Genomic DNA, 23,230 nt, shown 5'->3' on the forward strand with positions numbered 1-23,230 from the left:
TTTTTATTGAAAAAAGTTTTAAGTAACTTAGATGAGCATACTGTCATATTTTAGACATTTATATATCAGTAGATTCACATTTTTGTAACTATTTTATAAAGTAGTAATTATGATGTTTTTGTTTCAACTTAATTGTTGCTCCCAAAATAAGATGAATTTTTTAAGCAAATGTAATTCTCATGGTTAACCAAAAAAAAGTATTTTCTAATTTCAACCAGTAATCTAAAGCTGGCCTTATCACTAGTACCAAATTATCATAATATTGAAAAAAACTTTAGGTATAATATGCCCTAAAATCTATGATATGACTAAAACATTTTTAAAACTTTCAAAAATATTCTCAAAAGCTAAAGAAAAGTTATCTAGTTTTAAACTACTCATTTTACTAATTCCAAGCCTAATACATCAATCAAGAATACTAAGATTGGAAGCTATTTCAAACTAATACATGACTACATTATTAAACCACATTATTTAACTACTATGTATTTCCTCTTAGCACTTCCTGAAAAAATATCCAGGCTGACATGAATCCTATACAGGGAAACAATCATACAGTTTACTTTCCTAAACTTACTGAAACCATTATTGATTAAAAAAAACTCGTATTATTTGTGCCATTCAGAAATCCTTTTAGTAGTTTCTCAAGAGATAAAACAAAAGACCATACCCATTTGAAAAACAATGATCTAGGACAATTCATATCCGCTCTTCAACTAGTTTTTTGTAATTCAACTTGGCAATAAAGCCTGAGTTTCCAAAAGATAAGAATAAATTGCTCAAGTTATAGGTATGTGACAAAATGTATCTCTCTCAGCTGAAAGCTGACGAGAGCCTGTTTTATTTGCCACATTACACTCGTTACTAAGTCCTGCTGATTTCACATTCTAAGTATTGTGTTAGTTTATGGTTAAAAGTGTAGGTCCTAAAGCCAGAGTACTCAGGCTCAAATTGTGGCTCAACCACTCTGTATTTATACCTTGAGGAAACTGTTCTATTTTGCTTACCTACGAAATAATACTAATGCCTGCCTCAGAGATTTGGGGTTTTCGGGGGGGGGGGGTTGTTTCCTGTTTTTTCTCAAATTCACTTTGTAGCCCAGGCTGGCCTTGAACTCACAACCTTCCTGCTTCAGCCTCCCAAGTGCTGGGGTTACAGGCATGTATCATCATGCCTGGCTCTGAGATTAAATGCCCTACTATCATAAATATCAGAAGCATGTCTGGCACATGGCTAAAATACTTAATAGAGCCAGCTGTTCCCTCACCACCAAACCCTCGTTATCCAGCCATGATGACTGCACACCCTCCCTAGCTGGCCTCCCTTTTTTCCATGTTGTGGTCTGACAGCCAAGGACCACCTAATGCAAACATGACTACAGACTGCCTGTCTTTCTGCTATGTAGTCTTATTCCTGGCATGTCACACACAAGACCTGTGAATGCCATGTCCTCTACCTACCCTCAAAATTCACCTTGCATTTTCCAAGTCCTTCAGTCACCAGGACTGAAACATAAGAAGTAAGATGAGAAAAGATCATATGTATTCAAACAAACTCTCAGATATGAGAAGGGATTCCTTCTTCCTACTCCGTAAGAATATTTGCTATCAGTTTAACTAATGCAAACGGAGCACAGCAGGAGTAAAGGAGATGGGGAAAAAGCTAAACCAATCAAGTGATTTTGTACTTTGTAGCAAAGAACTTAGTTAAGTATGAAGGAACCATGTAAACACCATCAAACGAGTACTGAGTAGGACATTATTTTGCAAATGCTGGAAGTTTTAGAACTACACACAAAGCACATATTAATGTAAGTCCTATACTGCCAGAAATGTAAGTCTAAGTGAGTGTCCCACGTACCCTTCGAATCTGAGCTCAGGAATCACTACCTCCATCATATCTTTACAGTAAATCACTTAAAGTTTTCCTATCTTCCAAGAATATGAATTTCATCAAGGCAGAAGAACTGGCAATCTTTGCCTTCAGATATCAAACGAACTATATATGGCACAAAATAAATTCTGATACAGTCATGTGGCACTTAACTAGGATACATACATTTTGAGAAATGCCTCATTAGAATGTACGTACACAATGATGACTGCAACAGCACACTAGGTAATATAATCTAACTGAACTACTATCACATGTGACCCATCACTGACCAGAAAGTCATTATGCAGAGCATGGCTCTACATACTCGTGTAATCTGTGCAAATGTTGTGTGACACATTTTCCTACACCTATTCACAGTCTAATGTATCTGAAATAAGAATGTTGAATAATTAAGTATATTTAATATACTTTTTCCTTTTTCTAGGAAGGCTATTAAACTGATGATGCATTATATAACGTATAGGGTCAGAAAAGCCAGGAAATATGGTATCAGTGAATAATTCTAGAATTAATTAAAACAACTACTTGCTTAATAATGTGATCAACTCCTGAGTTTCTATGGCAATAAAAGAAAAATTATTAAATACTTCCAAATTAAATACATAAATGTTTTATTATATTTCCCAAATATATCACATGCTCCTCAGAATTATCAAGTTATTTTTTCTAAACTAGTTATCAAAATCATCTTTATTTCTGACGATGTACTACCTGTGACAGGAAAGTCTAATGCTTCAATTAAAAGCATACTACTATGACAACATTAAGCCAAAAATTGTCGTTTTCTTACGTTTACCATTCTATAACATATCCATATATTTTTCTTCATACACTTCCCACCTGACATTATTTTAAATGATGGCAAGATATACTGCTTCTTCAACCATGTTTCTCCTTGCCAAACTTCTATACTTACGGGGGACCATGACTTATTTCTAGGAGATTCAATGTTTGCCCTTCCCACTTTCCAACACTATTTGTTCTATCATAAGACCAACATACTGTACGTCAATCACAACCTAAAACCTTTGCCCTGACAAGATTTTACTTCCTAAATTATTAATGATCGGTTGCATCTTTTTTTCATATAGCCTTTTTCTCCTCATATTACCTTAAGATGACCATGTTGTAAAAATATATTCTTTTATGAAATGAAACCAATAAGATATCCTTAAATTTCTTATTAAAAATCAATTCTAAAAAGGGTAATTTTAATTCTGATGAAAACTCAGATTAAAAAAAGAAATAATTTTCTTACGTTTACCAGTTGCTAAAAGTCTACATCTGAAAAGGCTGGTCATAATCATACTGATACTAGATTGGGTTTAGGTAAATCTGCAGGATGAACATGACCTACTCCATAGTCAAACATGCATTACTTACAGCAGAACTTACAGCTTAGACTCCTGAGAACAAAAGAGATTTATAATATTGAAAAGATTTTGGGATATTATCTAAAATGTTGAGCTCTTTGGTATTTTTGCTTGTCTTTAAACTTTCTGACACAAAGGACTGAAAAATTTCTTTAGGCAACATATCAGTTTTGATATTGAATTAAAATAATTCTATTACTTAACTTATTTCTAAAAAAGACAATATTAAAATTGAAATATTTATATTAGTAAGAGAATATGCCCCTATCAAAAAGAAAAATTAATAGGTTTTGACCCTAAACCACATCATCAGCTGTAAAATTCTCTATGTTTGGCTTCTTTAAGAGCTATAAGCTCTACCAACATACATATTACTTAAAAAGAAAAACTATCTTCTTATGTGGAAGGAGGAGGAGGAAAGCGTATAGAAGCTGTTAATCCCTCCCAAAATCTGCTCCTGGCTACCAAATTTTGGAACATTTAACAGAATTACAAATCAAAAATTCTAATCACTATATTTTTGTAGTATTTAACAGAACACTAAATATATTCTATCCAAATCTAAATATGCAGTTTAAAATACTTTATTTTAAAATTTATCAAGTTAGTCATTTAACAGTTATCATATATTTAACAAATATTTGCCTAATCATAAAGCTAATAATGCCTGCATCATTTACCTGACATAAAAAAACTGTCCAAAATCTGTAAAAACAGTTTAGTTATCATCCTAAAAGTTTTTTTTTTTTTTTTTTTGTTTGTTTTTGTTTTTTGGTTTTTCTCCGGTACCGGGAACCGAACTCACGACCTTGCGCTTGCCAGGCAGGCGCTTTTGCCGCTGAGCTAAATCCCCAGCCCCTTCATCCTAAAAGTTGATTACCAAAGAAAAGTCCCTCATAACTTATAACCATTTCTATGGTTTTAATCAATTCATTGTAACACATTTTCATATTTGTGTTTCCATGGAAACTACAAGTTATTACATTCATAGTGCAGAATATATCCATAAGTGAATTGACATTAAGCCTAGTTAAGCTAGAACATTTCTAAAAACTTCACTGAGCTGCCATAATTTTTGCCAGCGTATGTAGAACTGAATGACCATTAAAATACCTGAATTGAAACTATTCCAGTCTAGCAGTTTGTAAGATCTTGTGTTACCCATAATTCCGACAAAGGCTGAGTTCAAAACAGCAAATTAGTAGATCAGTTTTAGGTGCAGAATAGTAGAAATAAAACAAAACAACTACAAACAAGAACAAAACTGACACCCCTGGACAGGAACTGGAAAGACACAGACAGCAGAGTTAATAAGAGATAGAAACAGGAAAGGAGAAGAAGCATGCTACAGTGACCTGATATTAACTGGTCTAATCAATTACCTTGATTTTTAAAACCACCCCATTCTTTTTTATTCACCTATTTGCTTAATATTCAACAAAGAAAGAAATTCTAATAAAGAAAAACCTCAAAATAATAATCTACAGTGATTAGGTGGTAATGATTTTAAAAGGAGCTTTTTCCCCTTTTATATTGAGAATGAAATAAAAATTTTCCATATTCACTAGTCAAAAAAAAAAAAAGAGGTACATCAATTTGAGAATGCAAACCGCATTTTTAACACTGGCACATGCACAAGTTTCTCTCGGCAGAGTAACTCAGTGTTACAAAATCACTACATCTTCATTATGGCAGATGCAGTCTAGAGTTTCATTTTGTGTTAATGTTCAACTTGCCTCAACAGATTAAAATTTCTCATAAAAAATTACATAAGGGACCTGGAGATTAATATTTCTTTTTAGTGTATACTATACATGTAAAACAACCCAAGAATGTGACGTTTTAAATCAAAGTAAGATAACATTGGGATTATTACTATAACTGATATGTGTAACTGAAAAATAAATAAAAATATAATTCATACATCAGTAAAAGCATTTATATGTATATGCCAATAAACTTTAGGGACTAATCCATTAGTAACTAAGATTTTCTACATGTTACTAAAAATACTACTCTGAAAGGAGAGGAAAAGGAGAAAATTGTTAAGCTAATAATTATAACATATAAAACACATTCTGTAATAAAGATTCCTGTTTTTTTCCCTGAGGCTGGATTCCTACATTTCTTACAGTTAGAATAAATTGGTAAGTATGATAAATCCCCAAAAGTAGTTTTTGTAAAGAGTATTAGTATTTTAAATACAACTCTATTTTAATTTATTTAAGTAATATTTACTTGTTCTCTCAGACTCTACAGTTTATTCAGAGTACATGAAAGTGACAAAATAAAATCGAAATGTTTTCAGTAAATAGAAGACATCACCAACAACTGAATATATTCCTAAAACCATTTTTGAAAGTACCATATAAATAGATGCTATCGATGCAAAAATTTGAGTCAATAATCCATAGAAACACATGTAACTACCGGTGGGTCACCCAGTTAATATTGAGTATCTTAACGCAGTATTTCCTTCCACTACACAAACAATTCAAATTTTTAAATGCAGAGTTACAGAATTTGACATAGTGTTCAAGATCATAATACATCAAGCTGGCATCTGTCTTAATTTTCCTGCAAGTATTGCAGAGTATACAGATAGTACAGTGAAGGAAAGATCTTAAATTGACCAGAAAAATAAGACATGGGGCAAAAAATAAACCAAGAAGAAAAAAAAGAAAAGACTGGTGCTCCAAAGATGTGTTTGTTAAGCTTTAGAATTAAATAAACCTAGCTAAGAACTGCTGTTGTGAGATCTCATTCAAAGCCCAGAAGAATTGCACTGGGCTTCTTTGTAATTAACTCACATACAATCAAACCACAGAACATAAATTATTTAGAAGATTTTAAGTGGTAATGCTCTATAGTGGTACTGCTCCACAGCCTTCAAATCACTATCTGTAATGTTTTCCATGCACTCATTTCAAAGCATTTTACGTTTCAGAGCTGTCGGTGTAAGTGTCACAAACAGGTTATAGCAAGTGACAAAATTTTCAAAGAATATACAGGAACACTTGTCAAATGAGAATACTAATATAATTTCAGGTTTACAGTATATCATCAAAATAAGCAAATAGTGCAAAGAAACACACTTACAGTCAAAAAATAAAAGCAAGAATCACATTCCATCTCAAAGTTTCAACCATTTATCATGCTTATATATTTAGAAAAATCACCAAGGTATTTCTAACCAAAGGGCCTAAAATTACTAGGACTTTTATGTGTATCTCCTTTTATAATTCTGGCCCCATCCTTCAAGGAAGTACTACTATTATTCTTACAAGAGGTTAGTCTATTTTGTTTTTAACTCTGTAGCATGTTCAGAATTATAATGTAAAAAACTACCTCTTTCAGGAATAAAGAAATTAATAACCTATAAAAGGCTACTGCAAATAGAAACCATTAACACCTTTAAACCAAGGCCAGAATGGTCAAACTGTACATTTCCCTGAGTCAAAGAAAATAACTGACTCAAAAATGATTTAAGGGTTCCTTCCAAGTGACACCCTGGCCAAAAATAAATCAAGATCTGCTTGTTTTGCATAGAAAGCAATGAGAATATATCCCTACTTAGCTTGATTATTTTTAATTAAGAGAGCTGTGAATATTTTACAGTAACATGTGCCAGTTTATATTTTTTCCATTTCCCTTTCAGATAGGTTTAACATACAAAGTATCTTAAAAATCAATTCTAGTAAGCACAAAAATTAAGACAAACAGTAAAAATCAACTTTGGAAGAACATACCGGGGTTGTGGATGCGATCCAAAAGCTTCACAGAGCGTGCACTAACAACACCGCCAACGTGCACAAGAAATCCAGGAGGAAATGCCGTCAAAGTAAAAAACGGAAACTCCTAGTACAAAGAAAAGGGGAATAATGCAACTGACTGTGAAGTCTAAACAAAAATTGCATGTTAAAAAGTTTCTCATAAAGAAATGCACTACCTAGTACGTATTACATATGCTTTGTAACTCCCCCCAGTACAGTTCCAAATCCACTTTCCCGTATTTACAATGTTACACAAAAACTGAGAGAAAAATGTTAAGAGCTCCCATTTGAGACATTTGAAACAGTCTGCCCTCTTCTCCATCTTCTACTCTGATGCCACTGCACAGTGAGATGAGGGGACTGGCCATCCCCCAACCCATGACATATTTCTCAGAGTAGTGGTCTCTTCCCACATATCCCAAATACAAGCGACTGGTAAAGATGCCGAAGGCCTGGGGCACCGGAACTGAGGGCTGGGGAGTGGGAGGTTGGACAGTGTGCACTAAGGGGAAGGCAAGATACTAAACACAAATGTCAAATTGAGGCTGGGCACAGAATAACTGTGTGGAATTATTTACACTCCTTATTCCAAAAACACCAGGACAGCGGGACCAAACGCCAGGCCTCAAATGCATAGCAGGTAGACAGGTTAAGTATGTAGTAAGTTAGGGAGGCAATACAGTTCTACAAGTTTTTCCAAATTTTAATCTCCCTTTTCTATTAAGGACATAAAATTTAAGAGACAAGGAGAAGAACCCAAGAAAGACATGAGAAAATAGTGAGAGAAAATTCACTGAAATACTGTCGCCCCCAGGAAGAAAGGGGAGCTGCTCTATTTGCCCAAAAGTACAGGCGCTTCACATCAGACAAAATGAATAGAAGTGACAGGATCTGACATCCAACCTGTCTGGCTACAAAATTAACATAGCTCCCTGAAATAAAAGTCACTTACCAGTAGTCTCAACTATTTTGAACATAACTGAGAGCTGGAAAATAAGCAAAACAGGGCTCTCCACAGTCAAAAGAACTACTGTGGTTGCAAGTATTAAAGCTCATGCATAGGAGTTCTCCACAGCTGATACTCATACTGTGATATATATAATACATACAAACATACATGTTAGGAACACATAATTCTAAAGTACATCATCTTATTTTTGAGATCATGGCAGATTAAATGCAACAAATAAAAGCTGGGAGAGATACAGAACACTGCCCGAAGCCGGCACATATAAAAGCAGAAGGTTACTGATGGGTGGCTTAAAGCATGGGGGCTACAAACTCACAAAAGCATAATTCACAAAGCATAGCAACTTGGAATCATTTAACAAAAGGCAAACAATCTTCTACACCTCAGTAACTCATGAAGGTAGAGTATAAAAAAAAAAGTGTCTTTAAAATAAATTTATTTTATACTTAAATTCAGAACTTAGAAATACTTTTTAATAAGAGCAAAAAAATCTATGTAAGAAAATAGTGAGATTCAGTGTATGGAACTGCTCCTGTTGGCCCAGCTGACAAGCAGAGAGAAAGGAGGAGAAACGAGAAGAAGAAAGGGGAATCTATCACTTAAATGTCTTACAAAATATTTAGTCAAATGCATCCTTATTTCCACCTGAGTTTTTTAAATGAGAAAAGTTTTAAATGAGAAATGTCTGGGTGAGCTTATTATTAAAAATGTGAGTATGTTTCCTAGTAAGTTGGGTCTTTAAGGTTTTTTCTTTTCTTTTTTTTTTCTTCAATTGTAGGAATACTTCTACAATTTCCTCAAAATACTTCAGGCACGTTATTGTCCCATAGAATAAAAAAGTACCTTACATTTCATCTTTATACTGGCAAATAAAATTTTTGTAGCTAAATGAAAAACTACTGCACTTCAAACTAAGAAACAAAGTGAATTCACACACTGGGAAAACATACACATAAAAGATTTTAGGTAAGTATTTTAAAACTGAATCCAAATGACTCCTCTATTCAGCACTCTTGTTCTGTTTTGTTTTGTTTTGAAACAGGGTTGTGCTATGTAATCCACTGGCCTTGAACTTGTGATTCTCATGCCTCAGCCACCCAATTGCTGGAATCTCCCCAAATATCTGGAGACTCAATAAAGGAATAAAAGGGAAAACAACGCATTAGAGCTGATCAGAGGAAGAAACTGTACGGCAATGGCCACCCTACGAAGAGAAAGCCTACTCTCCTGACTCAAACACGGTATTACAACTTCCCAGCTCACTAATAACTGATGCACTAGTTCACTCTGAAACACAGAATTTAACCTACAGTAAATAAAAATGTTATTGTTACTTAATCAAAATCCCATCTTCAAACTATTTTCTAACTAGAAGAACAACTGCTGGAATGGACAGCAGACTGGCAAGGACCTGTCATCTCCACCACCACAACCAGGGATCCTGCCACGCACTCAGTGGAAGGTATTTCAGAACGGCGCCATGTGGGCTTTCCCACGCCCTCAGAGAGAGTACTATCATCTCCATGTTTCAGATGAAAAATTGAAGTCAAGGGCTCCTTTTATTCCCAGGCTTAGTTTGAGCAACAAATCTTATCGTCTGACTCCCTTGTTAATTCTCATTAAAATATTAAAATTTTATTTTAATTTACAATCTTTTTATTATATCTGATGACTTAATAGATTTTTTTCCATGGAAAAGGCAAGCTTCTTTAAGATCAGCCCAGGCGCATCTCAGGTTCAAAGTCTAGATGTGAATTTTAGAACTACAGAAGACATTTTCTCCAGAAAGGCCTTATAATTAAAGTATCTTTTGGCGGGGTGTGGTGGCATACTCTTGTAATCCCAGCATTCAGAAGGCTAAAACAAGCAGACTGCCGTGAGTTCAAGACCAGCCTGAGCTACATGGCAAGACCCTGTCTCAAAAAAAACCAAAATGTATCTTTCCCCGTGTCCACAGATGGACTTCACTTGCTGATGCTATGACATAAACCAGACGCATGAAGCATATAAATATTTAATGGCATGTGCTTAAAGCCACAGTAGTTGAAAAATCAATAGAACATAATGGAAGTAGTATTTTCAAAAGAGTATTTAAGAATTTACCAAAAGATATGCAAATGGTTTTTTAAATCAAAAACTCTTATTATCCCAAGAGACGAGAGTAAACTTTCTAGATATAAAACTCCAGAGGCATATACTCATCATCTCAGCTACTCTAGAGGCCGAGGCATGAAGACTGCCAAGTTCAAGGCCAGCGTGGACACCTCAGGGAGACTCCACTTCCAAATTTATATCGGGATGAAGCTCAATGATAGAGTGCTTACCTAACATGTGGTAGCCCCTGGTTCAACCCACCAGCACCACTGACAGATTCCAACCATCACTTACCGTACAACTGACCTTACTTCTAAAAAGATCACAATTCATCACAAGTTTGCTTTAATTTCAATGCATTCCCAACTATATTCCTATGACTAAGTTTTTTTAAAAGGAAGGTTCTATAGTAAAAATTCTTTGATGGAAATACTAGACTAAATTAACTAGGAATCTTTTTTTTTTTTTTTTTTGGAGACAAGGTCTTGCGGCTTATGCTGGCCTTGAACTCACTATGTAGTTGAGAATGGCCTCAAACTCACAGCAACCCTCCTGTCTCACAGCCTGAAACTGCTGGGATTACAGGTGTGCACCACAATGGTTGGCTAGTTAACTAGTTCTCTTTACTGAAGAAAAAAATACACTTGAGAAACTCAAAGGTAACTTCATTTTTCTTTTCTGAACTTGAAACTAAGTAAAACCTTTACTTCTGTATCTCATCTTCCAATAATCGGTGATCAACATCTCCCAATAACATGCTGTCAGCATCTTGTCAACTTCTTAATCTTCTTGTGAGTAAAAAGAATAACTTTACCTTTGCGAACTGCTAATGTGTTCTTGAGTAACCCGTTAAGAAGTTGGACAATTAAAGTTTGTCTTTGCTCTAGGGAAAAAACAATCTGTAGGATTTATCAAGGGTGATTTAGCAAAGGACAGAAGTACTATATTTTAAAAATATGTAAGTGAAAAAAAAAAAAAGTATAAGTACATCTCTGGGGCCAAGAATACAGCTCAGTGGCACAAGCGCCTGCATGGCAAGCACAAGGTCCTGAGTTCGATTCCTGGTACCAAAAAAATATATATATATATGTAGATCTTGATGACATGATCAATTGGCAGAATTAAGGCATCTCTGAACACATACGGGGAGAATTTGTCATACTTCTGTACCGGCTTTTCCCAAAACAAAAGCCACTCTAATGGCAGCCACAGGTGAATGGGAGACCCAGAAATAATAATGCTTGTGTTATTTATTATGAACAGAATCATAAAGTAATCTCTTAAACTTAAGTAACTGCTGCTGCATGGGGAGATGATATAGTGCACTGCCACAGCAGTTACAAACTTAGGTTTTACAAAACCATAAATGAAAACTACAGTTGTCTTTGCTTTTTATTCCATGAAGATTGTCTAGTAGTACAGACAGTAAAATTACATCATATAGGCAAAACCTCATTACATCCAATTTTAAGGCAAAACTTTTCTGCTGATGCAAATGCTATGATAGTAATTAGGTTACAAGAAATCATATTCCTAGTGTAAGGGACACTGTAGAGAACATAAAAACAGGAGGGAGCAGAGATATGAATTTTCTAGTGTAAAATAATTGTCAGTGAACATATATCTTCACTCTGACCTCCTCTCTCCCACGTCTTTAGTCTTTCGCTACATTCGCTTTGAACAGATGACCTAAAGTTTAGGTGGGCCTGGGGGTGGCAGTAGCTGGTATGCCTGCAAGATGTGAGAATAGCTAAAAAGTAACTTGCTGAACAGGCTAGCACACAAACAGCTCATTACTCCGCTTACTTCAACCTGGCTCTCTTCAGCGTTTCTAAAATGCAGAGTGTATACATGGACACTTTCAGTGGAAGCAAAATGTGTAGGAAAAACTGTACGATTTCTAATAGAATCTGAAGAAAACTACTGCCAAGAACCAAACTCTAGAAAAGAAATACCTTTATTTTATGAAATACATTCTTTTATAGGTGTTTACTGTGTTTCACCTTTTTTTCTTCCAAATGCTGGTGTAATATGAAACAAAAGAAAATTCTGTAAATGCTTATAGCTTCCAAATCAGACATACTGAAAGCTATGGAACTGTGTATCTTAAAATAACTGACATGGCACATAAAATCATGCACTGTATTAGCAGAAGAAAAAAAAAGAACATGAATGAACCTCACGGTACTATTAAATTTAAAGAAAAATGTGCAATATGAAAAGAAAAAAAGCTGGCAACATTTGTTAAAAGCTTAAATGAAAGTAAACGACCAAGATTAAAACTAGAAAAGCTTCTACTACAAGAAATAGGCTCTCACACATGTTCAGAAACATACCCGCCTTTTACAGAACCTATGAGGTGATCCTCCCTTAGCAATGAAGTTTATAAAAAGAGAAAGAGAAAGAGAGAGAAAAATCATCCCAAAACTATAACTATTCATTTTCCCACTCAACAAATGTAACTAAATATTAAATATAATAATTAAAACAGAACTATATTATTTATACTAATCTGTAGAAATATAGAATATATACATTTCTTATTTCTAAGAATTACTCAGTGATAAAAATAATCTTGGCAAATAAATATATTAATATGACAAAGAATTATTTTTAATAAAATGCTACTAGAATACTTTTTCTGCAGAAACAGCCATTTCCTTTTCTACATTGTAACTATAATGGAAACATTAGACATGTTCAATGGATAATTCCAAAAAATATTTCTAATAAAAGATTAGAGGGCAAAACAAAAATAGTTACCAAATAATTCCAAACCAAATGTAAATATTCATAAACAAATGACCCTGGTATGTTAAATATATTTGGGGTTCAAAATTGCAGTAACACAGATATGACCAAAAACAGCTTATGAAAGAAAGTACACAGAAGCATCAGATAATAAAACCATAGTTACCATGAAAACAAAGATTATCGAGTGACTCTTACCCTCTGCTCCAATGCGGACTGAGTCTGCTGTCTTAAAAGAGCTTTAAATGGCCCTCCTTCTTTCCCAGCACTACCGCTTCCCATTCCTAGAGAGCAGTGGAACATAAAGAACAAAACAAAACAAAACCCACTATAGAAACAAAGTTTAACTGTATTCATCTTCACAAATAACCATGAGTCAAAATATGATACAGTAACTCACACATTAAGCATTTCAGATGGTAACTAAAGTACTTATTTAATAGAGCAACAAACTTCTCCATAGAAGATGTCAAAGTTCTGATGACAGCTAGTTCTACACTCAATTTGTTCTTCAGAATTACAAGAGAAGTTATGCTGAGAGGATGAAGCTTTGTATAATATTCCACCTTTAAAAGTTGAGTCTTCTAATAAAAATTAAAATAACTATTACTATTTTAACAAATTAAAAACACTAGAATAGAGAAAAATTCAATGTTGAATGAAAAGCAAACAGAAAGATAAAAAGCACTAACTGCGTTCACTTAAAAAATCCCCAAATTCTCTAAAGTACATGATATTTAGGTAATTTTCCATGACAGTAAATTTACGTTCTGATAACTTCTCATTTCTAAACATATGCCAAAACAGCATTAATTTTATAGGTTTTCAATGTGCATTCTAAAAATCAACATAAATTTTTTGAATGAAAAGCAAAATTCACAGACATGTAACAGACACATCACAAATGTACATAGTTATGGATGAAAGAATTATACTCTCCAAACTCTCAGATGTACTTATTACGGTATAATTTTAAATTTCTTCTCCTACCTTATTTTACTGTTTTGACAGTACCACTAGACCAACCAGGGTCCAAGAACTACAGAAAATGGAGTGGGCGCGAGGCTAATGCTCTACAGACTAGAATCAATTCCATCTTTTGAAACTGAAAACGCATACAGTCAAATTTGGTGCAATCACTTAAAAAGGAACTAATTTAATTTTACATTTTTAGCTGTTCTCGGATAAGGAAACAAAGCTTAGCATGTGTATAGTCCCATTCCATTCTTGAAAAGCAAAACAAATTTATTTTTCCTATGGTTACCTAAACATTATTTTTAGAGACTACACAATGCTAAACAGAAATAAAACTAAGTTCTTTATATGAAGCATTTTAAAAGCCACAAAATAAAGTGTAAATTTGCAGTGATAAGTAAAATATCAGAAAATATAGCAGAATAATTTGAGTAATTAATGCAGTAGACAGAAAAAAAAGGATAATGAAAGAATAGCACCAAAATGAGACTTAAACTGATTCAAACAGAGTAATTTACTAAATGTTAACCATATGATTTAGCAAAAAGATGGTACAGGTCCAATGTAAATGGAATTGGTATGAAGGGAAAGAAAGTAAAGCACCTAAAACAGAAATGATAGTAAATAAGAACTTCAGTAACTGTTTTAACTATCCACACTTATGTCCTTTAGACATATAATTTTACAGGCATAATTTACTAAATACTCATAATTATCAATCATGTAGTTCTCTACAATATCCTTTTAATTCTGTTTAACACTTCCTACCAATTAGAAATTTAATAGAAAACAAGCAATAGTTTTAGTAGGAAATACTTTTTTTAAAGATGATTTAAAATTAAGGGGTTAAAAAGCTGACATAAGGTGATCCTACCAGAAGCTGCCAGGAACAGCTCTTCACTGAAAGAAACACTTTTCCTCAGAACTGGGCTGCCAAGGCTAGACTGATGAGGGGGGAGGCTAGGTTCCGAGAGGAGGAGACAGGACTTTTTAAGATGAAGGGAACCACAAGAGAGAGGGGGGGAGCTGGGACACAAGTAAATCCTAGGTCCCTGTGGGCAAGGTGCTGTGGAGGAAATCAGCAGAGAAGAGATGCAGATTCAGAAGGCGGTCACAAAATGCAGGATAAGGAAAGCAATGATGAAGCAAAATATAACAGTGAGAATGATTTTTCAAAGGTACACACAGATAATGCTAAGCAAATAGAGTCACTAGCAAAACCATCTACCCAACATAATGCACATGAAGGCACAGCTTAACAAAAACCTTTTCAAATTCTACATTAAAAGTTTTAAATCACTACCTTAGGACTTCATGCTATGTTGAGCACTTATTAACTGACTTCAAAATATTTAAATTACCTCCACTTTCTTAAAAAATCATGAGGTTGAAATATACCACACTTTCCAAGTGTTAAAGCCAGAAACTTGTCTCAAATATAATACAAACACTCATGTAAAATGGTAAAATACAACATCTTCATATTTTACTGGTTAAAAGATATATACGCCTCGGTGTTTTAGCTGAATACTCATTTTAAAAGATCAAATACTGGGGGCTGGGGATTTAGCTCAGCGGCACAGCGCCTGCCTGGCAAGCGCGAGGTCGTGAGTTCGATTTCCAGTATAGGAAAAAAAACAAAAACAAACAAAAAAAGATCAAATACTGAGTATTACATTAGGTAGAAATTACTATTATTAAAGTAAATATTAACTTCTCTCTCTTCAGCTTTGAGATGTGAATATTTTCTTTTTCCTCTAAAACTTTCTACACTTTGATCATAGCATTATTAACATTTACAGAGATTTGCACACCCTCAGGGTCAAATATCTCCTGCATGAGGAAAAACTATACACAGTAAAGAGCCTGACTAAAAAAGTCAAATATAGATCTAATTGGTGTGACATGAGTATTTTGATACTAACATTCAAAAATTCTACTACTACTTGAGTTCTTGGGAAAAATATAAAATCTCATAAAAATGTCAAAAATTAGAATCTACAAAAACAGGAATTTTTAAAAAGAGGAGACCAGTAAGAAAGAGACAACAGCACTAACTATAACCAGAAAAAAGAACTTTCTCACTCTACAATCTATTACCTTGGTTCTATTTTAGCTTCCTACTTTATAAATAATAAATCAACTATAATCAGTTTATTTCCTTCCTCACTATTTCCCGATATGCTAACTTAGTAAACATGTATGTCAGAAAGCAGAGAATCCTGATGCACATTCTGAATTATAATTTTAGAAATTTAAGAACAATTCTAACTTCGCCGTCTTACATCTCTATGAAAAGTAAAAGTGCTCTTCAGAACTATTCAAAAATATCTTAAGATTCATGTAAAGGTCAAGAGACTAAAACGGGCTAATGTTCTATAAATTACTGAGGCAGTGAATAATTATAGGTAAACAAAATAATGTATTTGGAGGTGGCTTATAAATAAATACATCAGAATATTTTTATGAGAATGTTTGTAAATGAGTTTTTAATAACTAATAACACAAGTTTTCACTGCTAATGCAATTGACTGCTAATCAGTAAGCTAAGGGAAGAGAAGTCTGATTTACTTTATTACTTGACAAACTTCTTTATGCTTGGCATTTTTAAAAAAAAATTAAAGAAAAAGACCCATGTAAGGTGTTGCACACCTGTAATCCCAGCACTCTAGGAGGCTGAAGCAAGAGGATCACAGGTAGTAGCCCAGCCTGGATAACTTAGACAGACCCTGTCTCAAATTTAAAAACAAAGTAATAAAATAAAGGGCTGTGAATACAGTTCGCTGTGAAGGCCCTGGGTTCAATTCCCTACTACTGCCAGCGGGAGGAAGGAGGGCGGGAGGGACACAAAAACAGAAAGAAGAAAAAATAAACAAAAAGCAAAGAAAAAAAGGGAGAGACCAAGGAAATATTTTCAAAACTACCTGTGACGTGACAGAAAAAAAAAAAAGCTAAGAGAGTATGACAGTGGCCTGGAATTGTAGTTAGTGGACCAACACCTCAAAAATATTTTTTGAGAAAATTTATTCTCCAATTATTACCCCAAGTCTTTCTTGCTCTGACTGTCAGAAATATTAAGAACAAAATTCCTCATTTTTTATTTTGAAAAAATTTTACCTTAATTTGAATGGTTTAATTTTTATAGCATAAATATGTTTAAAAACATTTATTTATATTTATAAAAAAAAAGAAATTAAGTGGATGGCCTTTTCTTATGGCCCTTCCTCAAGAAACAGTCCTGATTTAGAATCGGATTTTTTTCATTGTTTTTACAAAATCTGGGATCATTTTAAAAATGTCTTTTCTGACACAAAAATAAGGTTATTAAACATGACAAATTAAAACACAAGTAAGACTACTATGAAGCAGCCCTGAGCAGGACTTAAGTCAACCAATGGGCTTTTCATGTTTACTTGTGAATCTGTCCAAGGTCTAGGCTCCTTATCTGGAGATGGGTGGTGGATTCATAGTAAGTGAACCTCTGTGAGTCACTGATCCCTACTATAATGGCAGATGAAGCCAGAAAGCCTCAAAGGATAAGACAAGATCACAGCCAAGGACACCTGGATCCAACCTCAACTAGATAAAGACTGTAGCCACGGGCAACTCACTCCTGGGTGGATTAACATAATACCCTACCTGGAGAAGTCCTTGAGAGGTTCCGCCCTTCTTGATACTCTCCTCCCTTCTTCTGATAACTAATAAATATGGGCAACCCAGAGAAGGTCTTGGTCTTAGACCTGAGAGAATCCTGAATTCTGTGAGAGTTTTGTTCCTCCTAGAGCCCCGAAATCATTCCATTTGCCTCTTTTTTTAGCCTTTACAGTACATTCGTTAGGGAGATTGCAGATATGATCAGCCCACAATAACTAAGGGATATTATTAACCTGATAAATAAGAACTATGTTTTAATCAATCTGATGGGGAGTGCCTAACAAAATACTATTTACAAAAATTATAAATCAGTCTTTTAAATTTCTAAATTTCTTTTTAATTTTTCCTAAAATTAATTTAACAATTTAAATAAGTTAACTCTATTTTAGGAAATAAGAAACTAATTTTTACCAACTTTTACTATAGAACACACTTCTAAGAGCCCAGAAAGACTATTCATAAAAATGCAAACGGGAGTGTGAAAAAGTTATAAATGTAATAAATTGAAGAAATATTCAAGATAACCTCGAGAATAAGATTTGTAATACCAAATGTTTTATATACTGTAACAAAAGATGAAGAGATACTCAAGCATAAGCATTGCAGTTTTGAGACTGTTTTTATGATAAAATTCTAGAATTAAATCCAAAAATGGGCACAAACAATGAATTAAAAACTGTTTATTACCCTTCAAGAAGAATTTAATTCCAAGTTGTTGGTGTTACTTTCTATTCACATGCTTTAAGATGTTATTCCTCAATTTGAGCATGAAATGAAAAATGTCTCAACATAAAAATAAATACTGGATTTGACACCTACCACTGTGATTAAGCTAACAAAACACTCATCTCTAATGTCTGAACTATAAGCAACTTTCATATTTTAGCTGTTGCAACTGAAAATGATCACTACTTGCATTGTCTTTTATTTTAAAAGTCAAAAACAGGAGGAAAGATTTGGGTGGAAGGCTAAAAAGAAACAAAAATAAAAAACAAAAGGTGGGTGGAAGCGCCTTACCAGTTTTGGGTGTCAAACTCAAATCTGTGTCAGAAGAAGAGGACTGTCGACTGTAGGACTTGGAAGGTGAAAAGGAATAAGTTTGGTTTTTCAGAGGGGTTGAGGGTCCTGATGAGTGAGTATTGGGATTGGGATCTTCATTGAAGGGAATCCTGCCAGAAGAAGGTGGAAAAATATTAAGTAATCATGTGCCAAAGGGCTTGACAGTTGGCAGCATGATCCAAACACCAGGAAAGTATTGGGGCAGGGCCAGCAGTCATTTCTTAAGTGTGGAGCTGGGAATGAGGCCAAAGACAACCAATTGCTGTTTAACCATTCATCATTTTCCAGATAAATATTATCTGCATTGAAACAGTTAATAAGCCAAGTGGAAAGCAAAAAAGCATGAAATGATAGACTAAGAGAATAAAATATATTAAAAAGAGAAACAAATGAAAAGTAAATATATGACAAAATATTTTAAATAATGTTTATAAGTTACAAAAGGAAAAATGATGGCCACAGATGTGTGTGAAAATAGTCATAACTGTGTTTGTATTTGCACACACACACAGCTATCTTTAAAGAAAAAAATGTTTCCTTATCCTACAGCATCAAGAGTGCCACAGCTAAAAGCACAGCAAAGAGGAAAATGAACATAGCTACACAGAAACACTGCATTGAATGCAAAACAGTTGCTTACCTGTTTTCCAACAGCTCTCTTCCACAGACTGAAACAGACCCTACTGTAACAGGTTTTGTACATAAAGAAAATGAGCAAATTGGAAGCCGTGGTGCCTATTTCATGTAGCATCTTATTGTCAATTCATTTCTATACAAATGCAGAAATCATCACAAACACATATTGATGGAGTCTCCTCCAAACTTACCATCCACAATATATCAGATAGGGTTCTGAGAGGATCTGTGGAAGAGACTTTGGAAGTGGGGAAAATAATTTCACTTCCAGACAGTTTGAGCCTCTGTGGTGGCTAAATACAGAAGTTCTTCACTGCAACTGGACTTGAAGCAAGAAAAGGAAGAAGCAGAGACTGGTGGTACCTGCCTACGCTACCTGCCTGCCTGCCTCTGCGACCACTCTGCCCGTGGCCTGCCTCTCCCCAGCTCTGGAGTCTGAGCGGTCTCGTACCAGTGTAGATGAGAGTGGGAACAGACACAGAGAAGTTCTGAGTAAGTCGTGAGCCAGGAGCAGTGTGAATTGGGCTGTTGTGGGTCGAGCGGCATCCATGGCTTGGAGGATGAACCAGCGGAGACCTGAGGGGATTTGTGGTCACAGCGGAAGAAAAGAAAACAATACACACAACAGATCGCAAGGTTATGTTAACGTCATTTCCAAGGAGCTTTAGTTAAGGGAGAGAACTTTTTTTTAAACCCTAGCATGCAAAACATAAGTTGAAATCGAGCACAGTTAAATATTAATTTGTTAAAACAGTTATCATTTTAAAGAATCGGATTAATAAATTAGGACTGTGAATAAAAAAACAGCAAGCAGAATAGTCCATGGAATTAAGTGAGAAAAAATATTAAGATCTGGATTCTAAACTGCTTTACCGTATTTGTTATTATTTTCATGAAAACAGAACTTACTGTATAGTAGTTATGGAGAAAAACACCCATATAGGTGAAAAGTCAAATATAAAATTCTCATATTACCTTTGAAAATGAGATATGAATAGCTGATAGATTATATTTTTTATATTTAAGATTTTTTTTATATTTAAGATTCTACATTTGGATTATATTAATTATATTTTTCTATAGGTAACAGTATATTCCATAAATAAGAATCCTAAGCTTCATTTTAGCAATTAGTTCACTGTACAATGTCTTTGTTTACGTACAATGCAGAGAAAAAAACAGATGTGAGTAAACTACGATATCACCAAATTAAAGATCAGCCTTGGAGCTCACTTTTCCTGGCCTTTTTGCTCCTTTTTCATTGCTGTACTACTGACTGCATAGGGCCCGTTCCCACCAATCAATCCGGCAAGACTCAAACATGAGTTGTCACAAACTGGCCACAAAGGTTTTGCTAGGATCTCCATACAACTTTCTGACAATGTTACAGATTTACAACAGGACAAATATTTCTGCTTTTATTGATAATATAAACTTAAAATATGTAAGGTATAACTGATAAAAATTAAATATTTTATTGGTTTCCTATTTTTATATAAACAACTGAGTGAGGTTTTATTTATGTCTCTGCTAAAGCAAGGAAAAGTCTGTGCTCTGTTCAGCAGCACATATACTAAAGCAAAAAAGTTTACCACTAAGACATCTCAGAATCAGTGTTGTACATAGGAAAAATTAGGGCTAACATCTCTTTAAAAACATTTGTAAGTAGAGAAGCGATGTACCATACTTAACATACTCTCTACCACCAACAGAGTTCAGATAGGAAACACCAGAAATGTATATTGTGTATTACACTAAACATCTCAAAGGAAAAAACAAACTTATAAAGTATAACTTTATAAGTCATTAAGTCAAATAAAATGAAAACTGCAAAATGTTCAAATTATGACACTAAATTAAAAACCAAAATACACTGAAATATTGCCATAATCTATCAGTCTTCTGAAAGATTGCCTCATAATAATACCATTGTGGTATTTCTAATATTAAATCGATTGCATCCAATCTAATATATAATTCATTTAGGTAATCTATTAAATCTAATCTACACTACCTTTTATCAAATTTATCTAAAACTCAAAAATATTATAATTAAATGCTACAATAATGAACCATCAAAAGCATATACTAAATTTTGAAGTAGCATCCAAATTACTTCACTATCAAAAGCACAACAAAGCTAGTTGAAATAAATCAGCCTGAGCACTAACCAATGAGACCTAGGTATTAAGATGTCATTCAGGAAATCATAATAAAGCAACTTCAATTCTTAGCTCTGTGAATGTCTGACAATTTAATGAAATGGCTTTGACAAGATTAAAAAAGGAGAAAACACACAAATGGTTTACATTAATGTGAATGCATGTGAAACGTACCCAAGCTATTCAGATCTTATTCTAAGACACCAATAGGAAATACACAGCTTTATCATTCCACTAATAACCTAAAGGAAAGAGAACTTCAGACACCTCAGCTACAAAAGCCAGGCCCTTTCAGGCAGTGGAGGTAAAGCTAGAGGGTGGCAAGTACAGACAGCAGGTCTTTCTTTACTTAAATGTGCTACGTAAGGAGTACACAGGAAAATATAATTCCCTCAAAAAGTTACCCCTGCAATCTGACTCTACCTGAAGTGGGTGGCAGTTCATATTTTTCCAGGACATATTTTAAATGGAACATAAGGCAATTCACTCAATTTATTTAAAAGAAGTATTTCTCATCAATGTGTTTCCAAATAAAATCAGGCAATGTGCAATAACGTGCTCCCCCTCATGGATAAAATTTAACCCAAATGACTGAAAGCAAGCAGAAAGGAAATGGTTAAAGAAAAAGAATATGCTTAATGTAAAAAAAAATCAAATTTTAAAAAAAGATTATAAACAAATTAATGGCTGCAATTGTTTTCTATTCTCCTGACTATTGCTTAATTGGGAAATGTTCTATACTCCTAGAATACTTATCTGACTCTCTAATGATCTAGTACAGCAGTCAGCAAACTACAGCCTAAAGGCCAATCCTGCTGCCATCTTTTTTGTAAATAAAGTTTTACTGGAACACAGCGACACTCCTTAGTTTGCACACTGTCTCTGTCTGCTACTGCACTACAATGGCAGAGCTACACACCAGCATCAGTAAAAGCTAAATTATTTATCTGTCCTGTCTGGTCATTTACAGAAAATGCTGGTCAAGCGTCTAACTGCACACACGTCTAGATCAGTGGACCTCAATGAAGCACGAATGCCATTTACAGAGGAGGAAGATGTCACTGTACAGAGCTGCTCCTCGCTGCACAGGTTAGTACACATCTGCGGTCACCAACATGACTTCACCGAATCATTGTGGCAGAAAGATCTTATTTCACATACTCTGTGTTGACAATACAGACTAACACATATGCAAAATGCTTTAAATCAAAATTTTTCAGAATTTTTCCACATTTTGAAATATTTACATAGACTTTACCAGTTGAATATTCCTAATCTAAATTCAAAATCCAAATGCTCTGAAATCCAAAGGCTTTGAGTATCAGCACTCAAAGTTTCAGATTTTAAGCTTTCACACTAGATATTCAACCTGTACTATCATCAATATGCTGAGAATATCTGCTTCTGACACAAATGATGACATACAGAGGAAAAGCAACCAAAGAAAGTGCTTTGCTGTACCAGTTTTTTTTAATGTGTGGGTTTTGCAGTGTATGCTCATTTTCTATTAAAAGATCATCAAACTTTTATTTTGATGTGTTTTGTTTTGCAAGGACAGAGCTGGTATGACTAGCGCCTGAAATATTTACTATCTGGCCTTTTGAAGAAAAGTTCACTGAGCCAGGTGCAGTGGTGTGCAGCTATAACCCTGACACCTTGGAAGGCTGAGGTAGGAGGAATGCTTGAGCCCAAGAGTTTGAGGCCTATCTCAAAAAAAAAGAAGAAGAAAGGGAGAAAAGAAGAGGAAAGAAGGAACAAGTGAAGGAGTGAGGCAGAGAGGAAAAGAGAAGAGGGAAAAAAGGAGGGAGAGAGACAGGAAAAGAAAAACTTGCCCACCTCAGCTTTTCAGATCCCAGTATTCCTATTTAACTATACTACTTTTGTAAG

At 34.4% G+C, this 23,230-nt stretch overlaps 1 protein-coding gene across 1 annotated transcript in view; it reads right to left on the reverse strand.

The window, feature by feature from the left end:
• Positions 1-23,230, reverse strand: part of C2cd5 (C2 calcium-dependent domain containing 5) — a gene marked incomplete at its 5' end in the record, with an annotated part of 89,455 nt that overhangs the window by 40,067 nt on the left and 26,158 nt on the right. The window contains 3 exon segments of the mRNA XM_005379074.2: positions 7,019-7,127; positions 13,056-13,141; positions 18,504-18,655. Coding sequence (XP_005379131.1) covers positions 7,019-7,127; positions 13,056-13,141; positions 18,504-18,655 — 347 coding nt within the window.

This window comes from Chinchilla lanigera, unplaced genomic scaffold (genome assembly GCF_000276665.1).
Source record: "Chinchilla lanigera isolate Chin_1 unplaced genomic scaffold, ChiLan1.0 scaffold00012, whole genome shotgun sequence".
NCBI lineage: Eukaryota > Metazoa > Chordata > Mammalia > Rodentia > Chinchillidae > Chinchilla > Chinchilla lanigera.